Raw genomic sequence first — 24,218 nt, forward strand, 5'->3', positions numbered from 1 at the left:
TCCAGACTTGCCACCTGTCCTTGCCCTTTGCCTTCAAGTCTGTCACACCCTACCTGTTTTGTGTCCCAGAACCTCCGAGTCATCCAATAAATTGCTATTGGGACAGAGTCATGAACAGGCAGCCAGCCTTTCAGTCCACCTGCCTTTCCATGGAGGCTCCTTTAATATGCACACATAGAATTTTAGATGTGTAATTGAAATTGTTCATATACACCCACACAGTTTCAATTATATTTTCATTTGCAATTGAAACAACTTCGAAAAAACTGATGATAGTATCATGCATGGTTAGTCACACCAACAGATTTCCATGTTTTAAATAACACCTTTTGTTTTGCCTATAAAAATATAAGGTACCATAGCCCTGGCCAGTGTGGCTTAGTCCTTTGGAGCCTCCTAGGAGACAGGGAAAGGTCGAGGGTTCAATTCTTGGTCAGGGTACACAGCCAGGTTTTGAGTTCCATCCCTGGTAGAGGCGTGTTCAGGGGGCAGCCAATCAATGTTTGATGTTTCTCTTTAAAAAAGCGTGTCCTCGGGTGAGGATTAAAAAAAAAAAAAAGGTACCGTAAGCATTGCTGGTAATTCTCCTGGCTGGCTCCCATCCCCTGTGGACTGTTCCTCGCTGTGAGGCAAAGTTGTTACAGGCACAAGAGGACACAAAGGCAGGGAGTCAGTGAACCCAAGCATCGCTGCCCAGCCCCACGTGTCACCCACACGTGTCACCAGATCTCCTGGCCAAGAGAAGTGCATTCTCAAACTGAAGGTGAAGTTGCCCAACTTCGAAGAGGTGGCAACGCATTCAAAAATTTTATAAATTCTCTATGACGTTGTAATGTTATCAGGGTCTATCCTGGGGAAGGCCCTTACAGGCATGTGTGTATTTGGGGGTGTTCAGACCTTTTAAATGAGATAGGCAGCAGAAGACCGCGGCTCTGGAAAGCCACAGGGGACGGAAGACAGCGGCCGCCGTGGCTGGAGCGGGGCGGGGCTGGGCGCGGTGGGCCGGGCAGTGGCTCTGCCGAAGTCCCGCCGGGCGCGGAGTTAATTCTGGGCCGCAGGGCAATAGGACTTCCGGAAATCTGCGCCCAGCCCACCAAGGCGGTGCAGCTGCGGCAGGCGGTGCGGCCTCGGCAGCCAATCGGGAGGCGCTGTGTGCCCGCAGAGCCAATGAGGAGCCCGGTTTCCGTGGCGCCCCGCCCCTGCTTTCCAGTTTGGGGTGCTGGGAACACTCCTCGGACGCCGCAGTGTCTTTCTCCGCCACGGCAGCTCGCGCCCTTTCCCGCCCGACATGCCATTTGTGGAACTGGACACGAATTTGCCCGCTGGCCGCGTGCCCGCGGGGCTGGAGAAGCGGCTCTGCGCAGCCACGGCCGCCATCCTGGGCAAACCCGAGGACGTGAGCGTGGGCTGGGGAGCGCGGGGCTGGGAGAGGCTCATGGACCGGGGATCGGGCTCCGTCCACGTCCCAACTTCCCCACGGGGACCCCGACTCCTCCTCCCAGCGACCCCCACCAAGCTCTGGCTTCTTGCTCTCCATGACCTCGCGGTCCCACCCCCCACGTCTGCTCAGTATCGCCTTCCCCAGCCATGACACCGACGTGACCTCCAGGGACCTCGGCCCGTACCCCTGGCCCTGCCCGCGGGGCCCGTGCGTCTCCGATCCCGCGCTCCCGCGTCCTCGGCGCGAGCCTGGCTTGCACCGGCTTCAGGTGAAACTTTCGTGTCCCCCGCAGCGCGTGAGCGTAACGATTCGGCCCGGCCTGCCCATGGCGGTGAGTGGTTCGGCCGAGCCCGGCGCGCAGCTGATAGTCTCCTCCATCGGTGTGGTGGGCACGGCGGAGGAGAACCGCGGCCACAGCTCCCGTTTCTTTGAGTTCCTCACGAAGGAGCTGCAACTGGGCCAGGACCGGTGCGTAGGGGCAGGGAGAGGACACGCTAGGGACTGCTGCGCCACCAGGGGCTGTAATCCCATGTCAGGGCCCCACCTAAAGGTGGGGGAAAAATTAAACTCCTCACCTTGCCCAGGAAAGGTCTAGTGTCTGGGGCACCCTGGTGGTGGTGGGTTCACCTTTAGAGTGCTAGGGGAGTTGAATGAAGTTCTGGCTGTGCGTGTAGTTCTGGGTGGGCCACGCTGATGTACAGCCACCATCCTGCCCCTGACATGCCCACTGCCCTGTTGGAGAACATTAATGGGGTGAGGCAAGCTTGCCACATACCTGGTGGGCTAAGGCAGGCTGGCTGGGGAGCCCATGGTGGGAATGCTTGGCTAGAGGTCTTAGAATATGAGGCATTGGCTAAGTAGCTGATGACATCTTTTTCTCTGTCCCCTAAAGGATAATTATCCGCTTTTTCCCCCTGGAGCCCTGGCAGATTGGCAAGAAGGGGACGGTCATGACTTTTTTGTAACTGGCACGGAGTACATCCAGGGCATCTGTGACCTGGTCACCTCTTCCAGAGGGTCTCCTGGCAGAGTGAGGGCCTGGTGGATACCAGCTTCTGGCACCCCCACATGCAGACATGCCTGTGACCTTACAATCTTCTTCTTCCCCATCCTCATGCCAAATAAATGAAGAGAGCTTCATCTTTCAAACATGACTTCTTTACCTGTCCAAGGCATTCTGGTCCACCCTGGGCAGTGGGGTGGGTTTATGAGGTGGGGAACCTTAGGGAACCTGGGAGAGGGGGATGGTTCCTATCTTCAGGGCTGCTGTTTCATGTATTGTATGTAGGCTGCTTAAATTGGAAGATGGAGGGCTCAGCCTGGAGGCCCTATTCTCCATGCCCATGTGCAGGTTCCTGGGGAGGGGCTGACAGTCTGGGCCTTCCTGCAGACTCTGTTGACCAGATGTTCCTGTCCTGTCCTCACCCTCTGCTGGCCTTAGTAGTTTCCTGCCCATAGGCTGCTGTATCTGGCAGGGGAGCCAGGCAGGCTGGGCTTCAGGGACCTTCCCTGGGCATTCTCAAAGTCCACCTTCTCCCAGGAGTCTTGCTGAGAATTCTCTGGCTGTGTACCTTGTAAAACCCACGTACCAGAATGGCAAACCTGGAAATGCAGTGCCCACTGTTAGAAACTGAATGACTAGGCTCTCCCCCAGCTCCCCAATACCATATCATGCTTTCACATTTTATAAGATAAACCCAGTGTGTGTACTGTTTCCCAGCACAGTTAAAGGCTTGATCACCCTTGTCTTTAGTACACCAGTAAAATACCAAATTGAGATGTTCAGTCTCAATATAGTTTCCAATGGAATGTGTAGGACTGCCTGCTGTGTTTGGACCAGATCACCACTGAGGACTCACTAAAACCTAGAATTTGGTGTTCCTTCCCCTGGCAACCTGTCCTAACTGTTTCTGCACTCATTCCTTCTGTCAACATGGGTGTCTTGCTTCCCAGAGGGGTTCAGGGAATGTGGGTTGAGTGTAAATGAATGGGTGAAGTGCCCAAGGAACGATTCAGGCCTAATCCTTGTCAGGACCTATCTGGTCTCTCCACCTTAAATCTCTTATCACCAATCTAGTGACAGTAATGTCATCTGCTTGCAATGGGGACTGGCCCCTCCCCCCTGGCCAGCATCATCTCCCCACACTGACCCTGAGTTTTGCCCGGTGGTAACACTGTGCTGCCTGACTCTCCTGCTTGTCAGTACTGTTTCTCATCTCCAAACCCTCACCACACAGCTCCCTGCTGCTTGGGCCAACCTTCCTACCTTTTTGCAACTGTTTCACTCCAGAGCATCTTTCAAGGTACAACTTAGATGTGGGAGCTATATCTAAGCCTACATGTTATCCACTAAAACTTTGAAAGCATCTGTTTATGCTTTTGTTCACTGCCCCTCTCCCAAGGCTATATATGCTTTCAAAATTAAAGTTGGTGCCCTGGTAGTTCAGTTGGTTAGAGCATCCTCCCCAAGGTTTAGGGTTCCATCTCTACTAGGGCTCATACAAGAATGCATAAATAAGTGGAACAACAAATTGATGTTTCTCTCTCGCTCTCTAAAGTCAATCAATAAAATTTTTTTAAAGAAGGTTGGTGGCGTAATTATTTTTGTAACTCCTGGCATATCAGTAAAGCTTCATTGTATTGAACTGACTCTGAATTCATGATTTTACGGTCTTTAGGGTCAAAGAGAAAGCCATAGCATTCATTCCTACTTCAGCCATTCTTGCTGGCCTCAAATAGCTATGCATTTCAACCAGTGGGAAGCCCTTCCCTAAAACGCTTAGCTCCCACGAGAGTAACCTCTCCTAGCCCGAGGCCTTGTCGGAAACCCTTCCACGCTGGATCTTCTTTTGGTCTCTGAAATTCTCCCTCCCTCCCTGGTTGTTCATTTACCGGGTCTTGGTTTCTTTATTATCTTTTCCTTCTGTTCCAATAGCGGATTGTATATGTATTTTTTGGGCTTCCAGTCCTTTTCAGAAGAGGTGAGGTACAGGTAATATGAAGGAGAATGCTGTTATTCCCCTGGTTCCCTCTTAAGTGTTCCCCAAGTTTCCGTTGCCTTCAGAGCACCTGCCCCAGGTTCTAACAACACAGTCATTTAGCGACCAGCGACCATTCGGGGCCAGGCACCAAGCTCGGCGCTTCCCAACTATTACAGGTGGTGGAGCAGAGAGTCCGACAGCGAGCTGGCGCTTCAGGCCTCAAAGACGCGAGACCCGAAGCCAAAGTTCAGGATCGGTCACCGTCCAGCGCCGGGCGGCTGCCAGCTGCGCCAGACGTCGCCCGCACGCTTTTACCGAGCCTGTGGGCAGGCGAACGGCGCGTGAGCCCTCATTGATTGGCTAGCTGAGCCGGCACCCGAGCCAATGGGAATGCGCCTTATTGTCAGGCGCGCAGCCGGCCGGCGCGGGGGTCTGGGCAGACAGGCTGTTGCCGTGGAGACGCCTGGTGAATTCCCGGGCGGCGGGTTTGGGGACCGCCCCGGGGGTGCCGGCGCGTCTCTCCGGAGCTAGGGGCAGCGGCGAGGGCGCCAACGTGAGGGGCGGCGGGCGCGAGGCTGAGGCCGGTGCGGACGCAGCGGGCTCCTGGGCAGCCCCAGTGCCTACAGTCGGGGAAACGGAGGCCGTAGTGCTGGAGCTACGAGGCCGAGCCATCCGGCTGACCCGCGGGCCATTTCGCGGCTCTTTCCTCTGCCCTGGGGTGCATAGGACTGGCTCTGGCCTCCGGAGTGGTTCACAGGGACAACAGCAGGATCCACCATTGATTCGGCGTTTGCTGGGGGCAAAGCCCAGCACTAAACCCTTGACTGGTGTTCTTTCACTTCACCTTCACTGCAGCCCCGCGAGGTGAGTACTATTATCACCATATACAGGGGTGGAAACTGAGGCCGAGAGGTGGGTCGGCCCGACTGCACACTGAAAATTTTGACTGCACTGGTGCCGCCCCGGAGGAGGCGGACCCGGCTAGAAGAACTTCACGCTTCAGGTGTCTGCACCAATGGCTTTGGGAACACTTAACTCTGGGGCCAGAGTTACTATAGGTCATAACTGTGGGACGGTGGGATTCCCTGCAGCTATGGTTCCTTCTGTGTGATTCATAACTGTGGTTAGGACTAAAATATCCCTTGAATGGTTTCGTTTGAGGTCGGCAAACTTTTGTTGTAAATATAAAAATATATCTTTCTAAATAGATTTTCCTATTCTGGACATTTCATATAAATGGGATCATACGATATGTGGCCTGTGACTGGCTTCTTTTACTTTACTTAGCGTAATATTGTCATGGTTCATCCAGGTTGTCAGTAGTTCATTACTTTTTATCGTTGAATAATATTCCATTGTTTGGATATACCACATTTTATTTATCCATTCATCAGTTCACGAACATTTGGTTTGTTTCCACTTTTCGGTTATTATGAATAGTGCTGTCCTCATTAATTTTTAGAGTAGCATATTACTTCATTGTGTGGATGTACCCTTGTTTATTCCTCCACTCAATTATCTATGGCCGTTTAGGTTGTTTTCAGTGTCTTTCAGTTACAAACAATGCTGCAATGAATAACCCTGTGCATATGTATTTTCATATTGTTGGAGGTACATCTTCAGGGTAGATTCCTAGAAGTGGAATTGCTGGGTTGAAAGGCAGCTGCATTTGTAATTTTGTCAAATGCCCCTCCAGAGGAATTGAACCAAGTTTCATTCCCACCAACAATGAGAACAATGCCTGTTTCCCCACAACCTCACCAACAGAGTGTGCTGCTGTCATACTTTAATTTTTGCCAGTGTGATAGATGAGAAATGGTGTCTCAGTGCTGTTTAAGTTTTTATTTCTCTAATTATGTGTGAGTTTGAACACATTTTCATATGTTTGAGAGCCAGTTGTATGTCTTTTTTGGTGAATTGTTTGTTCATATATTTTCCCCATTTTTCTATAAGGTTTTTGTTTTTCTTCCCTCAGGGTTTTTTTTTGTTTTTTCAAAATTGTGGTAAAGTGTACATTACATGAAATGCACCACTTTAACTGTTTTTTTAAGTGCACAGCTCCATGGCATTAAGTACATCCACACTGTTGTACAACCACCGTCACCATCCATCTCCTGAACTTTTTTTTATCCACCCAAACTAAAACTCTGTCTCTGTTAACCACTAACTCCCTATTCTTCCCTCTCCCAGCCCTTGGCAACCACCATTCTACTTTTTGCCTCTCTGACTTTGCCTGTTCTGGGTACCTCATATAAATGGAATCATGTAGTATTTGTCTTTTTGTGACTGGCTTATTTCACTTAGCATAATGTTTCATCTGTGTTGTAGCATGTGTCAGAATGTGTTTCCTTTTTTAAGGCTGAATAATATTCCATATCTATCTATCTATATATATACACACACACACATATATATATATATCTAGCCCACATTTTATTTATCCACTTATCTGTCAGTGGACACTTGGGTTTTAACCTTTTGGCTATTGTTAATAATGCTGTGTCTCTAAAAGCTTTGTTGAGACATAATTTACATGCCATACATGTCACCTACATAAGACGTGGTTTTTGGTGTATTCACGCAGTTGTGTAACTATCACCACAATCAATTTTAGAACGTTTTCATCCCACCAGAAAGAAACCCCATACCCATTAGTAGTCACTCCCCATTTATGTCTCCCCCAGTCCCCTATTTACTTTCTGTTTCTATAGATTTGCCTATTCTGGACAGTTCATATAAATGGAATCAGACCAAATGTGGCCTTTTTGACTGGCTTCTTTCATTTAGCTTAAGGTTTTCAAAGTTCATCCATGTTGTAGTATCAGTCAGGACTTTCATCTATTTTATGACTGAATAATAATCCATCGTATGGACATAATGCATTTTATTTATTCACTAATCATTTGATGGGTATTTGCTTTTTTTCCACCTTTAAGCTATTTTGAATATGCTGCTGCGAACACTGGTGAACAAGTTTTAGTGTGGACATACGTTTTCATTTCTCTTGGGTAGATACCTAGTAGTGGAATTTCTGTGTTTGACATTTTGAGGAACCACCAGACCAATTTCCACAATGACTGTACCATTTTACATTCCCATCAGTAGTATATGAGGTTCTGATTTCTCCACATCTTCACCAATCCTGTCATTTTTGCAGACTTCACACTGATCTGCGGACCTCTAATTTTTTTCCTTTCTATTTCCTAAGTTTTGTTCTCCCAAAAACTCACAGTGGCTCCCCTATTGTCTACAGAATCAAGTTCCGATTCCCTAGCACAGCACCCTCCTGTCTTCCACACCCATCCCTGCTCTCAGGCCCCTTGTTGGCCCTTGCTTGTCTGCCACCCTGCTGTCCCTGCCTCTGCTTCACTGTGACCTACTGCCGTATTGTCCCTTCCTCGAGGCTAACACAAGGGTTTACTCCACTCCCTCACCTTCTTGATCCCTTTGAATGAATTGGTCTTCTCCATCCGTGGATGTTGCCTTGTTTTTCTTTATTTTAGTCAACTTTTGAAAAAAATAATTGTTTATAGATCCATTGCCTCTGCTGAGCAGTGAGGCCTGGGGACAGGAGTTGGTCTCACTTTTCTGTGTCCTGGCACTTGGTGCTTTGCCTGGCAAGGGCACATGCTCAAGCTGAGGGGCTGAGAGGCTCTGTGTGTGACAGACTGCACAGCTATTCCAAGATAGTCACTCACCAGCCTATGTGCCTAGAGGTGGGAGGCCCATGGCTTTGGGGACTGGTTCCTGGTGGGCCCTTGGCATTGTGACATTCTTGGCTTTTCATGGGCCCTCTCTGTCCTTTGTCCTCTCTAGGAGACTTGTGAACTGGTGCAGCCTCCGTGGGTGATGGAAAGCAGTGCTAAGCAGCGGTGCTGAAGCCCTTGAGTATGGTAAGGACTGATGCTTGCCTATTTTGCTAGTGTCAGTGTTCTTCTGTTACTTCACTCCTGGGGGTGAGGGGCATTTTCCTGAGTGGGCCCTGAAGTCTGTCACTGTGGGGCAGTTTTCCTCCTGGCTGTTGACACATTCAGGGGTGTGAATGCTTCACTTTTGTTGTAGTTGCTTGCAGGGTCTCATCATGGTTCCTAAAAAGGGACAAAGTTAACCCATTTTGTTGTAATCTGTTATTCCAATTCCTGGGTCTTCCTCTATGTTGAGTCATTGCTGGGTGTCCCCAGCCTCTGTTCCTTTTGCAGTGGATAGTACCCAGAACATGTTCCCTGAACAGGTTGGTATGATCCCCATAGACATGTTCTTATTCTTCTGTTACTGAACTCAAAGGCTTCGCTGTTTGGGGTACTTTGTTCAGGAATGAGATACAGTTGTCCCAAGGTAGTTTTATTACTTGTAGCAAGTAAAGGACACAGCATTCATATCCAAAGCTGTCTCCCAAAGGGAGGCTTAGCCAATGCTTATATGAACAGTTTGGTCAATTACACATTCTTTGCAGTTGGCTATATTTATGAGTTGAGTTCCTGTCAAACTTAAACCATTTATAGCTGGTCTGCAAAATACTGTGCTACATTTTAACATTTGGCAAGAATAGCATTTACTAAGAAAGGCCCAGAACTTGAGACCCTTGTCCTATCTAACACTTCTTTTTTCACCAGGTGATCACCTATTATTTGTTCCCCACATTCTGAGAAGGCCATAGCTGTTCAAGGCAGACTAGATTATGGAGCAGGGTTGTATTCATTATGGGTTGTTGAAGAGACAGTGGCATCTCATCTGAAAGCAACTCTTTTCTTTTCTCAAAACTCTGTTTCTAGATTCGAATTGCAGCCTTAAATGCCAGCTCCACAGTTGAGGATGATCATGAAGGAAGCTTCAAAAGTCACAAAACTCAGACAAAGGAGGCCCAGGTATGTAAACCATGGGTTTCCTCTGCAGGTAGATCCTGCTTCTCATTTCTGTAGGTGGTACCTCATTTTCAATGTATTCAGATGAATCTTAACGGGATTTTAGGGGATGAGATCCTGGGAGGTTGGAGTGTTAAGATTGTCTTCACTACAGACGGTATAGCTGACAATTAACATGGCCTTGACTTCAGATCCCATTACATACATTTTTGGCATAAAAAAGACAAACCTTTGTACTGCATGAAAACTTCACCTGTCTTTGTTTGCAGGAAGCAGAGGCTTTTGCCTTGTATCACAAGGCCCTGGATCTGCAAAAACATGACCAGTTTGAGGAGTCTGCCAAGGCCTATCATGAGCTGCTGGAGGCACGCCTGTTGCGAGAGGTGAGGCACCAGCAGGCCAGGAGGCAGACCCTGGAGCCAGGTGGCCTCTGCCCTCCCACTTATTGGCTATGTAGCCTTGGACACATTATTTCCCCTCTCAGCTTCCCTGCCTGTAGATTGTATGCTTGGGTTGCTGTGAGGGTTGAGTAAATCCAATGAAGCATGTGGAATGGTACTTGGTACGTAGTAAGAGTTCTGAAAGTGTCAGCTGTCATTGTTACTTAGTCTTCACAACCATTCTGCCAACTAGGTGGGGGTTATTGTCCCCATTTTCTAGTTGTAGAAACGGAGGCTTATGAGGTGTTGATGGCTCAGAGCTACCCAACTAGTGAAACATTAGAGCCAGGATTGTAGCCCATGGTTTTCTGATTTCTAAGTGCTACCCATTGGTAGCACATTGTGGCAAAATGCCATTTGGGTGACAGCCCATTAGCTCAGGGAGCCTATGTAGGTGTGCCATGGGCTTTTGAAAAATGTAGCCAGAGAAAAGAGTTGGGAGACAAGCACAGAGGCAGGCTGAGGGAGCAGAGCCATATTGAAGAAGCCATATGGTATAGAGGGACAGGCAGGAAAGGACATGGATCCATCATGGGGACCATGCTATACTGGTGAGTGAGTTAGCTGGGTCATGGAGATGTTACTTGGAGGTTTGGGAATGGGTCTCCACCTGCATTTGATTTAGGAAGATGTTGTGTATTTCATTAAGAGGAAAGGTTTTTGTTTTCAAGTATTCAACACAGAGATAATGTGTAGTAAGGAAACAGACAGACTTCATCCCGCAGACATTTTTAGGACCACATAGTCCTTCAGTTGAGCAGAGTCTCCTACAATCCCAGGAAGGCAGACATTTGTGTCTCAAGCCCTGCCCTTGGATAGTGTCCACCACTGATGAGGCAGATGCTGAGTTCTAATTGTCAGTATAAAGTGTCTATCCCTTCTCTCTCTCAAGGTATCTCTTCTTCAGTTGTGTAGCTTGTCAGGATTCTTTGGGGCTGGCTTAGTGTCTTGGAATGAGGGTTGTAGGAATTGTGACCCCCCTCCTCCCCTTTTAGTAGGAAGTGAGTGAGGGCCCAGAGAGGGAAAAAATGATTTTATTCCACTTTTACTGAGCGCCAGCTGTGGGCCAGGTTCTGGGCATGTTTTAGGAGTGGATCTTGCCTGTTAGGCCAGTGAAGTGGGCCTTTGCAACGTGAGTGGGTAGGCACAGCACTGAGTTGGCAGTCTAAAGACAGAGCTGATTCTGGGTGCACCCAGCACCTGACGATGGGCCAGTCATGGGGCCTTGGACTGAAGGGCACTGGCTGTGTGTCAGCCTTGCAGTCGTAGATGTGTTCTGCTGTTATGTGTGGATGTATGGTTTACTAGTTATTCTCTGAGGTAGACTCATAGCCTCTGTAACTGTGTTCACACCATTTTTTGAACAGTTCTGTAGCTGGAGGGGCAAAGGCCCTGGTCAGCCTGCTCTTGGGGATCTCTTCAGTATAAGGCAGACGACAGTAGAAAGTAGTGAATGAGGCTTGATTTGAGCTCTTCAGTGTTTTGTTTTGTTTTAAAATTTATCATTGTTGAAAGAATTACAAATGCCCTCCTTTTCCCCCCATTGATCCCCTCCACACTGCACCACTCCCCCAGGCGTTCACCCACACTATTGTCTGTGTCCCTGGGTTATGCATATAAGTTCTTAGATTAATCTCTCCTCACCCACCCCTGCCTTCCCTCTGAGATTCAATTCGTCAGTCTGTTCCATGCTTCTATGTCTCTGTATATCTATTTTGTTCATTGGTTTATTTTGTTCATTAGATTCCACATATGAGTAAGATCATGTGATACTTGTCTTTCTCTTAGCATAATACTCTCCAGGTCCCACTATGCTGTCTCAGGGATAAGGGATCCTTCATTTTAACAGCTGCATAGTATCCCATGGTGTAAATGTCCGAGAAGATACTTGATATGATTTCAGTCTTCTTGAACTTGTAGACTTGTTTTGTGTCCTAACGTGTGGTCTGTCTTTGATAATGTCCCATGTGCACTTGAGGAGAATGCCTATTCTGCATCTTTGGAGTGGAATGTTCTGTAAATGTCAATTAAATCCATCTGATCTAGTGTATCATTTAGAGTTACTGTTTCCTTGTTGATTTTTTGTCTGGAAGATCTATCCAGTGAAGTCAGTGGGGTGTTAAAGTCTCCTACTATGACTGTATTGCTGTTGATCTCTTTTAAAGCCCTCCAGAAGTGTTTTTTTTTCCTTTCTGTTTTTTTTTTTTCAGCCTGTGTTTTTGATGGGATTCTTTTAAAAGCTCTAGGGTAGGTTTCTTGGATTAGTCAAGGGGTGCCTCCTGAAGGTTCCTTGGGTCTTACCTGTTCTGAACATGAAGAATGATGTGTGAAGGTGATCTGTCCCAAGACAAGGCTGGCATGTGGACTCGCCCTTGGAAACTTCTTCTTTGTGCCAGCCAGTTTCTGTGTTAGAAAATACTTTATGTCCTGTGGTCAGAGCAATAGTTTTTCTAATCAGTGGTTTCTTAGACGTTATAATGTTTTCTAAGATTGTCATAACTTTTTATATAAAGGATGCTTACAATCTTTATGCTCTTTGGGTTCACTTTCTCTTTTGATATTTAGGGTAGGAATTATTGTCCTTATGTTATAGAGTTCCTTGGGACACTAACTTTAGAGTTAAAGTAACTTGTCTGTTGTCAAGTGACAAGTTACAGAGTCTGAAGCTCAGCCTTCTGACTCCTATTCCAGTGTTCTTCCTGCTATAGGACGTGTAGGATGCTGACTGCCTGGGCACTTGCTGCCTGGGCCCTTCCTGCTGTCCCCAGGTGGTCTCCTCACACTCTTGTCCCCTGCTGTGGTTGCCTACTAGTGCCATAAATGTCCCCATCCAGACTTGAACCCTCAGGCATGGTGGTAGTGTGTCTTTTGGTGCCCAGAGTACCTGTACATTGCCTCGTGGTAGTCTGGCCTTTCTTCTCTGTGTGCTTCAAGCTCGAGGGGTCCTCTAAGAACACCTGGTGCAGCGCTTTCATTTTCCAGTGGAGGGTGGCACCAGACTGGCCCAAGGGCCTGCAGCAGAGGCCAGCTCAGAAGCCAGGTGTCCTGCTGATTGCCTGCTAGGGCATCAGGGCCTAGCATCACTTTTGCTCCTCTGTTTGTTTTGTTCACAGGCAGTTTCATCTGGTGATGAGAAAGAAGGATTGAAACACCCTGGGCTGATGCTGAAATATTCCACGTATAAAAATCTGGCCCAGCTGGCAGCCCAGCGAGAGGATCTGGAGACAGCCATGGAGTTCTACTTGGAGGTGTGTTTTTGGCAGTGCTCACCTCCCTTTTGGTGTTATTGAAAATTCTTGGTGGAGGGGGTGAGGTTGTGGTCTTATTGGCTGAAAAGAATTTGTAGTGGTACATCACCAAGCTGTAGTCCCCGAGACCCTGGTCTATGAGTTCAGAGAGGCCTGGGGAGCAGGGGCCTGCGTGTGCATTCTTCCTCTGCCACTTAGGGCTCTTGTGACTGTAGGTGAGGAGCTTAATCTCTCTGGGCCTCCAAGTCTAGACCAATATAATGGGAGTAATAAAAAAGAGGATGATTGTGAAAATGAAATGAGTTGGAACGTATACAAATGCTAAAAACAGAGCCTGGAACCTGGCACCCTGTACCCATTCGTGATAGTATTGCCATTATTTCTGTATTACTGTCACCATCTCTGTAGGCACCTCTGCTTTTTATGCATGTGCTGATCCTCTCTTTATCTTGCAAGGAAGAAGTCTTTATCCTCATTTTAGTGATGAGGAGACTGAGGCTCAGGATCATGCTGCTAGTCCAGACAGGAGCAGAGATGTAAACCAAGGTCCCTCTTCAGAACCCATAATCTTTCTAGAATCCCACAGGGCTCTTTTATTTTCTTTTAATTCTACTTCTTTCACTTTCACATCTGTCAAATATGTGAGAAATACAGATTTTCAGAGTGACAAAATATATCAAGAATATGTTCTGAATTAGGTAAATTGGTCCCTGTAACTCCTGTTTGCCATTTTCCTGGGTAGTTTGAGTAGCTTGGCTGGTGCTATGTCCGTTCCGTCACCAAGGGCGCCTGCTCAGTGAGAGAGCTGACTGGGTGTGTTTGTGTCCTCTGCTTATGCTGCTTCCAGGCGGTCATGCTGGACTCCACGGATGTCAACCTCTGGTATAAAATCGGACACGTGGCCCTGAGGCTCATCCGGGTCCCCCTGGCTCGCCATGCTTTTGAGGAAGGGCTGCGGTGCAATCCTGACCATTGGCCCTGCTTGGACAACCTCATCACTGTTCTGTACACCCTCAGTGATTATACAAGTGAGTCAGGCTTTGATACTTTCTCCCATGTGCTTGTGTTTTGAGGACAGGGGAGGGAGGGTGGCTTGGGTAAGCTGGAAGCCCAAGTTAACACTGAAGATCTTTTTGCCTGTCAGGGAGAGTGGAGATGTTTTTGCATTCCTGCTTTATTCTGCTTGTCTTTCTTACTCAGTTGAGATTTATTGAGTGTATTATAGTAGTAAGTGGCATGCTCTCTGAGTGGTTTTTCCTTTAGTTATCTCATTTTATCCCTGCATTGTGCCATTCTGTGCCAGAACCCATTTCTGTAACTTGCCAACAGATGGCCTAGCAGCTGCAGCTTGACTTTTTCTGGTGCCAAGGAGCTCACTACCTTTGCAGAGCAGCAGGGCTATTGGAAAGATCTCTGTCAGACAGAGCCCCAGTCTGCTTTCCAGTTGCTTCAGCTCCCTGGTCTCAGCCTTGCCCTCTGCTCTGCAGAGAACACTTCTCCCCCTTGCATGGACTGGTTCTGAGGCAGGCACTGATTAAGTGTTCTGGTCTTGGGGGTTCTGGGCCTCCCATGGGGGTCAGCCTCCTCTGAGGCCAGAATACAGGGTGGCTCTCCAGGAGTGCTCTGAGCAGGACTGAACATATGCTGCAGGCTGGTCCCAGCAGAGCCCTGTTATTTTCATGACAGACATGCTGATGAGCACTTGTTATCATTTCCAAGATTTATGCCTGGAAGGCTGACTTGCAGAGGATTTTTTTTCTTTTATTTTTAAGGATAAATAGCACCAGGATAGAGTCTGTTGAAAAGCACTAGGGCCTACTTACCTGTCCCCACCTCTAGTTCTTGTTCTCCACAACCACTGTTTTTTTTTAAATCTTCATCCGAGGACATGCTTAGAGAGAGGAAGGCAGAAGGGAGAGGTGGGGAGAGGGAGAGAGAAACATCGATGTGAGAGAGAAACATCACTCTCCATTGTGCGGGGCTTGAACCTGAAACCCAGGTATGTGCCCTGACCAGGAATTGAACAGGCAAGCTTTCAGTGCTCCAGCCAACTGAGCCACTCCGGCTGGGCTTCGCAGCCACTTTTAAAATCTTTTTAATTGAGGTAAAACATATACACAGTGAAGCGCACACCCGAGGTCCATCAGTTTGTATGTGTGAAAACATGTCAAGGTGCAAAACATTTGCAGAGCCCTAGAAGGCAGGCTGCTTTGGGTCTCTTTCCAGTCATTGCTATCCACTGAAGTAACCTTGATTTCTCCGTTTTGTCACCAGAGATGAGCTCGGTCTATTGTCGAACCTCCTCTAGGTGGCGTCAGATGGCAGCGGGTACTTTTCTCAGCCTGCGTCCCTAAGCTGTGGTTGTTCTGTCTGTGAGGGTGTGACGTTCACTAGGCCTTTTTTAGTGTTGTGTGTGTAGTCTATTATGTGCATACACAATTTGAGCATTCTGTGGTTGGACATTTGTATAACTCTGCTGTGAATGTTCCTGTACCTTTAGTGGACATTAGGCACTTGTTCTGTTGTTACTCAGGTTTTCACTCCTGCCAGCAGAATATGGTAGTTCCCATGGGGCCCTGTTTTTTTCTTTTTTCCCCCAAATATATCTTTATTGATTTCAGAGAGAGGAAGGGAGAGGTATAGAGAGATAGAAACGTCAATTATGAAAGAGTCATTGATCAGCTGCCTCCTGCGCGCCCCTGACTGGGGCTCGAGCCCGCAACCTGGGCATGTGCCCTGACCGGGAACTGAACCGCGATCTCCTGGATCCTAGGTCGATGCTCAACCGCAGGGCCCCTGTTTTGACTTGAGCAGTTTCTTCTTCCAGAGGCTTTAAATCCCTTCTGGGATGCTCTTCCAGCAGCTTGGGTCAGCAGTGTTCAGCCTTTTGTCCCTGGCCACGTGGTTTAGTTCCTTTTTCTTAATCCTCACTCAAGTATATGCCCCCATTGATTTTATTTTATTTTTATTTTTTATTTTATTTATTTATTTATTTAATATGTGTAATTTTTATTTTTGTTTAAAGTATTACAGATGTCCCTTTTTCTCCCCAATGACGCGTTCCCTCCCCCCCCCCCCGTTCCTTCCTCCTCCCCAGTCACTCTCCCCACCATTGTCTGTGTCCTTGGGTTGTACATATATGCATATAAATTCTTTGGTTACTCTCTCCCCCTCCACCCCCTCTCCCCACTCCCTCTGACATTTCGTCAGTCTCAACTATGCTTCCATGTCATTGAATCTATTCTGCTCGTCAGTTTATTAAGTTCTTTAGATTCCACGTATAAGCGAGATCATGTGATATTTTTCTTTCGCTGCCTAGCTAATTTCACTTAGCATAATATTCTCCAGGACCATCCATACTGTCCCAAAGGGTACGAGATTCTTCTTCTTTACAGCTGCGTAGTATTCCATGATGTAAATGTCCCACGCCCCCACTGATTTTAGAGAAGGAGAGTAGGGGAGGGAGGAGAGAGAGAAAGAGAAACATTGATGTGAGAAAGAAGTATCAGCTGGCTGCCTCTTGTATGTGCCCTGACGAGGGATCCAGTCCACAACCTAGGTATGTGCCCTGACTGGGAATTGAGCCCACAACCTTTTGGTGTATGGGACAATGCTACAACCGAGTCAGGGCTGTTTAGGTCTTTGCACCCCCTTTCATGGTAGGAGAAGTTGTGCTTGGTAAACTTAAGACCTGTGGGAAAAATAGGTTTAGGGGACAGACTTGATGCATAAATCTGTGAGAGCCCTGGTAGATTTGACACTCATTTAAACCCAAAAGGAAAAGTAGCATGGTAAATTGACTCCCAGTGGCATTTATATATTTGAGATGAGCAGGCAGGGGTGCTTGGGGTTAATGCCTGCTGACCTCCTTTTGTTCCCTTGAGACTTCTCAGGCCTTCCCTCAGAAGCTAGTTTGGTTAGCTTTACTGAAGCTAAAATGTCTGCTGAGAACCAGCATTGTTCAGATGCTTAGTACCTCCCTGGTTTTCTCTCTGAAAGTCACTGATGGTCATTCTCTTGTCCCACTGTGGTCCCAGAGAAATCATGTATGTCTTTGTGTACAGATGGAGTTGCACTGTGACTAATCTCCTGCTTCTTCCCCAAGCTGTCCGTGGCCATCCTTTTGGTCAGTAAGCACACCCCTCAACCATCTGTGCATTGGCTGCTCAGCAACCCAGTGTGTGGACTGGGGAAACCTTCCTTAACTGGGCTCCTGTGGTGGGGCACTGAATGATTTCTTGATTTTTTTGAAGGCTGTTTTACAATTAGCCAATAGCTAATCGTTGTGGGCTCTGTAGGTTTTTTACAGCAGTTCCTGGAAGTGGAATTGCTGGGTCAATTGTGTGTAATGCCTGTGGTTCTCCAGAAAGGTGATATAGTTATCCTCCCCAGCAGTGGTTGGCTTGCCCCCTCTATTGTGGGTAGTAATATTTTCAGAAATCTTTCCTGATTGAATCAGTTAAAATAAGGTCTCTTTATTGTTTACTGTGCATTTCTTTGATTCTAGAGCAGGAACATTTTCCTGGGATTAACTGGCAAGGTTACAGCTTCAGAGTGCACACTCAGAAATCATAACTGTTTCTTTTCCTGCCAGCATGTCTGTACTTCATCTGCAAAGCTTTGGAGAAGGATTGTCGGTACAGCAAAGGGCTGGTTCTCAAGGAGAAGATATTTGAGGAGCAGCCTTGTCTCCGGAAAGACTCCCTCCGAATGTTCCTTAAATGGTAGGTCCTACCCTGGCTGGTGTGGCTTAGTGGTTAGAGTCAGCCTGCACACCGAAGAGCCACAGGTTCGATTCCCGGTCAGGGGCATGTACCTGGGTTGTGGGTTTGCTCCCTGCCCCCAGCTGGGGCATGTGTGGGAGGCAACCAATTGATGTGTCTCTCTTGCATCGATGTTTCTCTCCATCTGTCTCCATCTCTCTTTCTTTCTCTTTCTCTCTCTCCCTCTACCTCCCTCCCCCCTTCCTTCCTTCCCTCCCTCCCTCCCTGAAAAGCAATGGAAAAAATATCCTCCAGTGAGGATTAACAAAACAAAAGAAATTAAATGGTAGGTCCTGCCTCTTTCTTTCCTGGATCTGCACCCCTTTCTTCCTTCTCCAAGTAGTTGATGAATATCAGGAGGTATGTGTACCTGGTTCTCTTAGTTCCTGACCTCCTGGAGGACAAGCCCCTGTACTTCATTCTCTTCATCATCATCTGGTGAACTGGCTTTGATCTGCCTTGTGTACTACCACTCATCTGTGTCTAATCTCAGCACTGCCTCCTTGGCTGGCTGCTGCCCTCTTTCCCCACTGCTCCCCCCCCCGCTCTTAGTGATTATCAGCTCTTCTTTTGCAGCAGCCTGGTGTCTACCATGCCTTCTTGACACTCACCTTTCCTTTTCCAGGATTTTGCTCCTAGTGCTGCCCAAATTCTTTGTCCCAAATACACCTCTGATTCTGTATCATTCCTGCCTGGCCTCCAGGATAAAACTCATGCTTGATGGCATTGCCCAGGAGGTCGTTTGCACTTCTGCTTCTCCCTCTCCCAGGAGAACTGTCGTAGGTCCCTGGGAGATTCTGGGCCTGGCCCCATCGTGCTCTGTCTTGTCCCTGCACCCCTGCTCCCACTTTGCTCTCACCTGGAATGCCATCTTCCCACCTCTCCACATGTTGTGCTATTGTACCTCCCTCATGTTCCAGTTCTCAGGCCACCTCTCAGTAGCTTTCCATGCTCTGACTGCCTCCCCGCAGCCCTCCAGTTGAACCAATTCCTTCATGCTCTGGTGTTTCCTTGGCCCTGGAACTCAGATCGTGGTGGTGGTGGAGATTATTTATCTCAGCCCCTCCCTTGTAAGACTGTCTCTCGTTCACATTTGTTTTGACCTTTGGAGAGAGAGATAAAACAGTTAAGTCCTTAAGCAAGAGGCCCTGTAGTGGAACCCTGACAGGAGGCCTCAGGACAGTCTGGGCACAAGGGCAGGTACTGCTGGGCTACCTCAGACAGAGGTATATCTGTAGAAGGGCACCTGAGGCCCCAAAGTCCCATCCTTTCTGTCATTTGGAGACACCATAGACTTTGGTGAACTTGACTGGTTGGATGACTGTTTGTTGGGATGGACAGGATGGTCTAGTTAAATCCTTTAAATTTTTTCTATAAATAATTAAAGAGCAAGATTTTATTTTCCTGTGGCTTTTCTGACATTACTCTGATACCGTTGATACATATGAAAACCCTTTGCTCAGTTTTGAATTGCAGAAGGAACAAAGGGTATTAGTCATTTCTAGTGTACGTGAGTATTAAGAATGCTGATTACTGCCCTTCAGAGGCCAGACTCAAGTGGTTATTTTATTTGTAGGAAGAATTAATATAGATTAAAGAGTATTAACTGTATCCCTGTCTGTAAAATTTTAGCTTTGGCTCTGGTTCGTAACATTGTAATTTCTCCCTGTCTTACATGCTGTGCTGTTAGTGACATGTCTATCCATGATGTGTCTGTGAGCGCGGCTGAGACACAGGCCATCATAGATGAGGCCCTGGGACTGAGGAAGAAGAGACAAGCGCTAACTGTGCGGGAGAAGGAGCCAGACCTGAAGCTGGTGCAGCCCATCCCATTTTTCACGTAGGTTGTCCGTGTCTCTGGGGATGCTGGGTCGACTGGTGGGCCCTGCACAAGAGTGAGAGACTGACTCCAGGCTGGTGGCATGAGTGGGAGCTGGGTGTACATTGACACATGGCTGGAGGCCTGTGGCCTACTTTTTAACTGATAAGAAGTAGCTGGGTCCAGCCGGTGTGGCTCAGCAGTTGAGCATCGACCTATGATCCAGGAGATCGCAGTTCAATTCCCAGTCAGGGCATATGCCAGGGTTGCCTGCTCGATCCGCAGTAGAGGACATGCAGGAGCAGCTGATGAATGACTGTCTCATCATTGATGTTTCTCTCTCTCTCCCCCTCTCCCTTCCTCTCTCTGAAATCAATAAAGACATATTTTTTTAAAAAAGTAGTAGCTGGGCCTCTCCCAGGTAGGCCCAGTCTGAGTCCCTCTTTGCTGTTGCCATTCTTGACCCCAGCTCCCTGCCACATTCCTGTAAGCCCCCTCTCAGTCCCACCCAGGCAGGAAAAGGAGACTAACATTTGCCAAGCACTTGACAGGAGGAAACCAGATTCAGAGCAGTTAAATGGTGATTGGGGAGCTTAAAGTTGTTTGCAGGTCTGGGTTCCCTGGTTCTCAAGCCCAAGATCTCTCTCCAGGGCCCTTGTGAGTCCCATGGTGTGTGAAAGCTACCCCCAGTCCAGGAAGGACAAGCTGGTATTGGCAGGCCAATAGAATTTGGGTAATTTAGCCCCTTAGTGAGGTCTAGTGTGCAGTTTCTGTGTTTAAAAATTCTAACATACAATCTTGAAGTTTTAAATTTAGTATGCCTTGGCAGCAGCATTCCTTCCTTCTTTCCTCTTCTCAGAGGCTTTGTCACATAGTGGTCCATGGCTCCTGTCCATGGACATTGACCAGGCAGAGGGGTTGGGGTGTGGGTGGGGGCATTGTTTCTGGGCAGAGGGAAGCCGTTTGAAGGCCTGTCGTATGCAGAAGTGTGATTTTGTTTGCAGAATTGAAAGAAAGCTAGCATGGTGAGAGTAGGGGTGGTATGAAATGAGGCTGGGACAGTTGACCAGTCCAGGCTGTGTAGCACCATGGCTGAGGATTTGGGTTTTAGCCTTAGAGCACAGGAAGCCATTCAGGGGTGATGGATGGATGGATGGATGGATGGATGGATGGATGGATATATCCATACCATATCATACCAACACACAACATAATACAACACGACACATATCACCAGAAAAAACACAATAGATGGCACACAACATAACACACCACACCATAACGCACAGTAAAACACAATGGTCTTGGTTTGCCATCCAGCAACTCTGGCCCACATGGGGACTCACTGAGATGCTGCTCCCAAAAGACCCTGCCCAAAGGGCCCATTTAGTTCTTTTAGAACACATCCTTGTTAGTATGCCTCCTCTGTCCCCAAAAAACACCTAGATTAGTGGCAGCAGAAAAATGTCACAGCTGTTTTAAAGGTTTGACCTGTGGGGAAGGAGCTTTTCAAGTGAGTCAGTGGTTTTCTGCCTGGGTGAGTGAAGGTGCCTGAGGCTGAGATGTTGCAGGGCTTCTGATGGTGTGAGGGGAGGAGGGTGCTAGCCCTGCTCCAGTTGCTCCACCTCAGCTGTGTTAGACTCAAAGATTTTGTCATTAATGACAATGACAAAACCATGACAACTCTCCCTTTCCTCGTGGAGATTACAGCCCTGGGGCCAGCTCTGCTGCCTTTCCAAAGGCCAGCTGGCCCTGTGTCTAGAGCACCCTGTGATGGGGTACTGACCAACTGTGGTGACTGTCTCCTTGCAGCTGGAAGTGCCTTGGAGAGAGTTTGCTAGCCATGTACAACCACCTTACTACCTGCGAGCCCCCGCGGCCCAGCCTTGGCAAGAGGATTGACCTGTCTGACTACCAGGACCCCAGCCAGCCTCTGGTGTCCTCTGTGGTGGTGGCGCCTGTCAGCGTGATCCAGCCAAGCCCTGTCAGTGCCAACTCATCCATGACTGTGGCAGAGCCTGTGCTTTCCTTTTCCCCTGTGGCCACAACCAGCTTCCCGCTGCACAGTCCCAGCCTGCTAGAAACAGGTATCCCCATGGGTGAGCAGGCCTCCTGAGATTGGCTTCTGGGGAGACACAGTTTGCTGGGCAGGAATGAGTCTTGGGCTGTTGTGGTCTTTCCAGAGCACAACAGGCCCTGCTGATACTCCTGGTCTGAGGTTTAAGCAAGAGCTCCTGGACCTGTGGAGTGCCTCTCAGCCTGCTCTTGGGGCTGCTGCTCCTTAGGGGCCTTTGCTTCTCAGGGGCTGCTTCAGTAATGAAGCCCCCTCATGGAAGGGGTTGGGGCTTAGGGATGCAGCTCCTTGGGACCGCTCAACACCCAGCTGATATGCCCTGGCATTCCTGCTTGTGATGTGTGAGCTGGCAGGTCCCTCTGCTGTTTCTGCTTAGTTGCTGGCCACATGCCATAGCACTCAGCACTGCTGTGCACTAACAGTCTGAGTTCTTTGGCCTTAAAAAATAGCTAAGTTACCACCACATGTGGTTGTGTGTGTGTATACATGTATATTTTTAGTAGGTTTAATCTTTATTGTTGAAAGTGTTACAGATGTCCCCCTTTTCCCCCCCTGTTGGTTCCCTCCCCCCCAGCCCTGCCCCCTCCCCAGGCTGTAGTAGTATATTTTTGAAAGGTTTTATCGATTTTTATTATCATTGGAATTGTAAAAAATTTCAGACAAAAACTCCCAAGCCTTTTCTTGATTTCCCGTGTTACTGGAAAAAGAAGTTTCTGAATGAACACATATGCGATCGTTTCTGACTTTTTAACTTAATCGTGTGTGATTCTCCTCTGCTTTCTGAGGAGAGATTCTTTCACCTACATCATGTCATTTGGTGCTCAGGATCCTGGACAGTGGGTAGAGTCAGTGTGGCTGCTACTTGCTTTAACCCATCCCAGGTTCATCCCTGAGGCCCCAGAGGCTCTTGCAGCCATCCAGTATGAAGGGCGGGGAACGGAGGAAGGTTTGATTCAGACCCTTGTGTTATGTAGCCATGGAAAATAGTCTTGAGATCTGGCCTGTGGGCTCTGTGAATTCGAGAAAGGCATGAGGGTTAAGCAGTTTGAAATTAACCTTGCTCAGGATGCTGTTAAAGAGGAGATGGGAGATTTCTTGAATGTCAAAGAATATAAAGATGAAACATGGTGGCAGAGATTGAAAGGGCACTGATGCGCCTGTGCTGCATTTTCATATCTCTGCCCCCTGTATGACTTCAATTTGCACTCTTTGTGAAGGCGACATTTCTGGGGGAGATAAAGCCAAGAAGGGAGTAAAGCGGAAGAAAATTTCAGAAGAGAATGGGGAGACAGCAAAGCGGCGGTCTGCCCGTGTCCGAAACACCAAGTGCAAAAAGGAAGAGAAAGTAGACTTCCAGGAGCTTCTGATGAAGTTCTTGCCGTCCAGGTATAGTTCACACTTTTTCTGATTTGCAGACATACAAACTTCCAGCATGACCACCAATGTTTCTCATTCCATTGCCACCCTCTCTGGGCACCTCCTTTGTTTTCCCATAACATCTGTGCAAATGACTGAAGTACAGATCTCACTGGATTGGGATCTTGGGTTTTTCTTATTCTGCCTCAGAACTTCCTGAGGGCAGGAACCATGACTTGTGCATCTTTTGAAAGACCAGCACTTCCTGGGCCCTCAGGAGATGAGTGGATTCCGGAGCTGGAGGTGATGCACTCATGTCCTTGTGCACTCACACGCACTTTTGGGAGGCCTGGGGCTGCTGTTCCTTGGTGCAGGCACCAGGAAACTCCACAGAAGGGGCACACCTGCTTTCAGGGACAGTGCCTGTCTGCTTTCTCCAGGCTCAGCAGTATTTCCTCACATTCTGAGAAGGCGGAGGATGGGCTGGTAAATCTTCTTTGGTTTCACTGGCTCTTAGTGTTCCTCAGAGAAGCCTTGCAAGAGGAGAAGGGGCCAGGCTGCCTGGAGCTGGGAGTCCTGGGCCCCAATACTCCTTTCATAGATTTCCACCAGCCCTCCCGCATTTTGACCTTGCCTTACCTCCGTCAGAGGCTTCAGGGTCCTCGATTCCTGAGCCATCCTGGGGTTTATGGTGCCAGTGAGTTAGACTTCTTGATGTTCTCCTCCCACCCTTAGCTGAATGGAAAAAACAATTCAGTTTCTGCTGGTCCATCAGCTTTCTGCCTTCTAACTTTGGTGGGTACAGTTCTTGTCTGCTGGGGCTTCCTCCCCCATCCCCCATGTCTTTGTGAGTTTATACCTTTTTATTTCTTCATGGTCACTGGAGTGGAGTTTGGGGGGCAACCATGTGTATTCAATGTGTATTTTACCCAGGAGTCCTCAGCTGAGATTTTGGCTCATGAGAGTTTATTTCAGTGATGGCAACACCCAAGTGGAGGAGCCAGAGTCTTTAGGTGGATTGTAAATCCATTTTACAGCCAAATTCCTATTTTTCCTGTTTTGTTGCCTTTCTGTGGTGAAGTGAAATGCTTAGAAATTGGGGTTCTCAGTAAGCAGAAGGTGCAGTGTTTTCTGATCATTGTCTCCTAAGATGCAGCACCAAAGACAGGTTTCCCTTTGGGAGAGCCACAGGATGATGACTCGAGGTCTGAGTCACCCATTTTCCCACCTCCTC

At 48.1% G+C, this 24,218-nt stretch overlaps 2 protein-coding genes across 4 annotated transcripts in view; both read left to right on the forward strand.

The window, feature by feature from the left end:
* The first annotated feature begins 1,284 nt into the window (after positions 1-1,284).
* DDT (D-dopachrome tautomerase) lies at positions 1,285-2,581 on the forward strand. The gene is made up of 3 exons (XM_081123701.1): positions 1,285-1,396; positions 1,734-1,909; positions 2,334-2,581. The coding sequence occupies exons 1-3, from the start codon at positions 1,289-1,291 to the stop codon at positions 2,404-2,406; spliced, it is 357 nt and encodes a 118-aa protein (XP_080979827.1). The 5' UTR covers positions 1,285-1,288; the 3' UTR covers positions 2,407-2,581.
* A 2,252-nt stretch (positions 2,582-4,833) lies between these two features.
* CABIN1 (calcineurin binding protein 1) overlaps positions 4,834-24,218 on the forward strand; it is a 117,890-nt gene continuing 98,505 nt past the window's right edge. For all 3 annotated transcript variants that reach the window (XM_081122585.1, XM_081122584.1, XM_081122586.1), the window contains exons 1-10: positions 4,834-5,286; positions 8,239-8,315; positions 9,195-9,287; positions 9,554-9,667; positions 12,838-12,972; positions 13,820-14,000; positions 17,567-17,696; positions 19,426-19,575; positions 21,367-21,641; positions 22,846-23,014. In XM_081122585.1, the coding sequence (XP_080978711.1) occupies positions 8,313-8,315; positions 9,195-9,287; positions 9,554-9,667; positions 12,838-12,972; positions 13,820-14,000; positions 17,567-17,696; positions 19,426-19,575; positions 21,367-21,641; positions 22,846-23,014 (1,250 nt within the window). In that variant the 5' untranslated portion in view covers positions 4,834-5,286; positions 8,239-8,312. The remainder of the gene's footprint in view (positions 5,287-8,238; positions 8,316-9,194; positions 9,288-9,553; positions 9,668-12,837; positions 12,973-13,819; positions 14,001-17,566; positions 17,697-19,425; positions 19,576-21,366; positions 21,642-22,845; positions 23,015-24,218) is intronic.

The sequence above is a fragment of the Miniopterus schreibersii genome (assembly GCF_964146895.1).
Source record: "Miniopterus schreibersii genome assembly, chromosome: 20".
NCBI classification, from domain to species: Eukaryota; Metazoa; Chordata; class Mammalia; order Chiroptera; family Miniopteridae; genus Miniopterus; species Miniopterus schreibersii.